Source organism: Larimichthys crocea, chromosome XXII, assembly GCF_000972845.2.
Source record: "Larimichthys crocea isolate SSNF chromosome XXII, L_crocea_2.0, whole genome shotgun sequence".
NCBI lineage: Eukaryota > Metazoa > Chordata > Actinopteri > Sciaenidae > Larimichthys > Larimichthys crocea.
In genome coordinates, this window is record NC_040032.1 from 11,633,430 (window position 1) to 11,637,050 (window position 3,621).

Genomic DNA, 3,621 nt, shown 5'->3' on the forward strand with positions numbered 1-3,621 from the left:
CCTGAATTATATTTTCTGACTTGTCCAATAACTTTTTTTCTGCTTTGTGTCAGTTTCAGGGCTCCATAATTCATCAGACACTCATCCTCACAGTATAATTATAATATAAATTATAATGTAACGCGGTGCACAAACAGGATACAAACGGAAGACAGCACAGACTACAAACAGCTGTCTCTACTTGTTCAGTTTATTGATTTAATATAATTTTTCTATCAGCCTGTATTGGAGCATTATCAAACTCTGTGACTTTAAGAGCAGCCTGCGCTGCCTTGTCACTGCAGCTCCGGGGTGTGGGCGTTGGTTACACAGCGCTGGAAAGTCCAAACACACTTCCTACATCTATGTGGACTCAGTGTCAGATCACCAGTCAGTATCTGGTCGCACCATGTCTGCAGCTGAATGGAAGAAGAAGTGTGCGGATGAATGGAGCCTGCAGGGCGCACCGATGCCGGACGGCCTGGACTGGAAGTCCGTGTACGAAGCCAAGCCACTGGGGAGAAACTTCCTGAAGAACCCCTCTCCGCACGGTACAACCACAACACTGACTCATGTGATGGTGACTGATCCAGGTTTAGTTCACAGTGCTGATGCAGGGAAGGGAGTAGAGTTCAATATCAGTGATATATAATGGAGTTAAGTGCTGATACATGTGTTAATGTACATTTTCGCTTTATTTATTATAGTATGAGCTGTGATTCATCAATAATCTCAAAGTATTTTACTCCTTAACTCACCCTGAAGTGTTTTACCAACTAAAACTACTTGGTACTAGTACTATAGGCAGTAGTGCTGTTAAACTGAAGTAACAAGTTGTAAATCTGAGCCATGAAGCTGCAGGCTTCCTACTGTTGAACATCACCGAGCAGCTTTGTGCAATCTGACCAGCGGTTTGTGGAAGTACAATGCAATCCTCCACTCCGGTGTGTTACAGTGATCCACAGGACTTCATTTACACTAGAGATATTTGCACAGGAATGGACAAAGTGTTAGTTAACTCTAAATTTATACAGTGTTTTGTTGTCGTGCATCATGCGTTGTAAATGTGTCACTTCATCCAGATGTAGTTCAGTCATCAGTTTCTTTGCCTCTGAGATCTGAGTGGAAAACCCAGTACAATGGTGGAAAATGTAATTATGTTTAGTGTGTATAGGAAGATAGTAACCCAGATTTTAAGAGCTGTGTGTACAGATGATTAAAAAAAGCTTTTATTTTGTTAAATCTCTTTATAAACCAATAATCTATGGATTTATTTGATATTATAGAAGATTTTGGTCCAGTCTGACTCACAGGGTGAGAAGAGCAGGTGCCTGGAAACATTTCTTAAATACATTTATGTGACTTTAGGCGTTAACACAAAGAGAGTGTTGAAATGTCGGATTCTTCTATGACACCGAACACAAATGCAGACGTGAGCTTTTCTACCTCCTGACTAACACGTTTTAGTTTCTCACACAGAGACACACCCAGTGACCCTGTCACAAAGATTTATTCTGTGGCTTTATAATATTTATAGTGGGATTACCATGACCTTTAGTGGGTGTGGTAGCACGTACAGGAATCACATTGTCTTATTTCTCTCAGGTTTGAGCAAGAACATCCCTCTACCCGAGCCTGAGCTGCCTGAAGTGCCGAGAGGTGGACCTCCACGCTTTCAGCCTGATGGTGAGAGACAGCGAATGAAAACAAATGAATAAAGTTTTGTAAAGTGTTAGATCAGGTAAACGTTCGTCTTAATTCTAGGTGACTTCTGCGGCTGGACCACAAGCGTAGAAGTCCTCCCCTATGACACCAGCGGCATCCCACCAGGTGTTGCGATCTGTGGACTGTCTCAGTTCAGGTGAGTAATCAAAAAAAACCCATCAGGGTACAACTTAAAGTTTATCCCACATAATTAGCGTGTGACTCTCGTCTGCTATCTTGTCCTCAGCTGGTTCACCATGGAGCAGGTCGTGGACCTGAAGGCAGAGGGACTGTGGGACGAGCTGCTGGATGAGTTTCAGCCTGAAATAGTCGTCCAAGACTGGTGGGTTGATGAGCACCCACCTCCTACCTCCCAGCCCTGTGATTACTTATCACCGCGGCCTTATCAGCTTGGTTGCTACATGGATAGATCATGTGCAGTACATGTTTCACTGTCTCTGCATGGGCGGGTGTCTGGCATGTGTTTGTGTAGATTAGTGTTCCTCAAACTTGTTACGCCACCTCAGAAAATATTCACATCTCCAAGTACCACCAGCATGACAGACAGTTCACATAGGAGGCAGCTTTATTCTGACAATCTGAAGATTATTGTTGGATCCTGAACGCAACATTTGGTGTTAAACGTTAAACTCCTGATCTGTGCTTCTCTTCATGATATTTCTCATACAGAGCCACGATTGCAACCGAGTTAACGTCACATTTTAGCTCATAACTAATCATGGGTGTATGTTAATTAAATGCATTAATGCATCATTTACATTTCAGCAGAGTATTTTTATAGTATTATATGTTTTTTAAATTCATACATTAAGATAAATAATTGTTAGAGGTTCCGAAAGAGTTGAAGGTGTCTTACTAATTTCCTGGGAAAATATTTCTGTATTTGATCCAGCGATGATTAAACTGCCAAACTAAATTCTATTAGGATTTTTCGGTAAATTCTGATCATCTGTCTTTTATTTTTAGGTATGAGGAGAGTCAGCTGGATGACTCCATCTATCAGCTGCACGTCAAGTTACTGGGTGCAGACAAAAGCACAGTGATCGCAGAGCATACCGCCAACCCCACCGAGGATCGCAGCGTTTACTCACACAACTGGAAGGAGGTGAGTCCCCCTGACGGCTGCAGCCACACGCCTGTGTTTTAAAGTCAGCTTCTCATTGCACGTCTCTGTGTCGGCCTGTAGGTGTCACACGTGTTCTCTGGTTATGGACCCGGGGTGAGATACGTCCACTTTGTGCACCGGCTGAAGAACGTGTTCTTGAATGACTTCTTCTCCACCGTGTTCGCCGACAGCTCCGTGATCGTTAAACCGACCAAAAGCAGCTAAATTCTAATCTAATCTGAATCCTACTGAAAAACACACTCTTTGGATTTTAATTAAACATTACAAAGTGTCTAATCATCAATCTTTTTAATGCTGATTGTCAGGGTTGGTTTTTAATTACAAAATAACAATAATCTGGTTATGCAGTAATAAAAAACAAACACATTTGTCTTATTTCATGGTTCATTATTTCTTTCCAGCAGTGAAATCTGTCTAAAATCTGCATGAAGGCGGAATAACATACCACATAAACACTGTCTATACACTTTAACTCTTCATTTTTATGAATATATTTTGTCTAATGTAAGTGCCGGGTTCTTGAGTGATGGATAGTGGCCAGTTCATGTTACCGTGGGAGGTGATCCTGTCCTAAATGATGCAGAACTCATGAATCAAAAGTGTGGGAAGGAATTACTTATTTTGTGAAATGATAACATTATGAGGAGGAAGTAAAAACCAGCAATGGTTAATAAAGGAAACACCTGACTGAAGAGTGACTTCCTGTACCTGTCTCAGGTGAGTTTAGGCGGAGTCTGTTGGGAGAAGTTAACATAAACCAAACAAATGCAGACGTGAGCTTTTCTAGCTCC

At 41.7% G+C, this 3,621-nt stretch overlaps 1 protein-coding gene across 1 annotated transcript; it reads left to right on the plus strand.

Moving 5' to 3' along the window:
* The first annotated feature begins 326 nt into the window (after positions 1-326).
* Positions 327-3,205, plus strand: nccrp1 (P1, F-box associated domain containing). The gene is made up of 6 exons (XM_019267822.2): positions 327-530; positions 1,585-1,665; positions 1,744-1,840; positions 1,931-2,026; positions 2,671-2,809; positions 2,891-3,205. Exons 1-6 carry the CDS (start codon positions 389-391, stop codon positions 3,032-3,034), a joined length of 699 nt encoding a protein of 232 aa, XP_019123367.2. The 5' UTR covers positions 327-388; the 3' UTR covers positions 3,035-3,205.
* Positions 3,206-3,621: the final 416 nt, after the last annotated feature.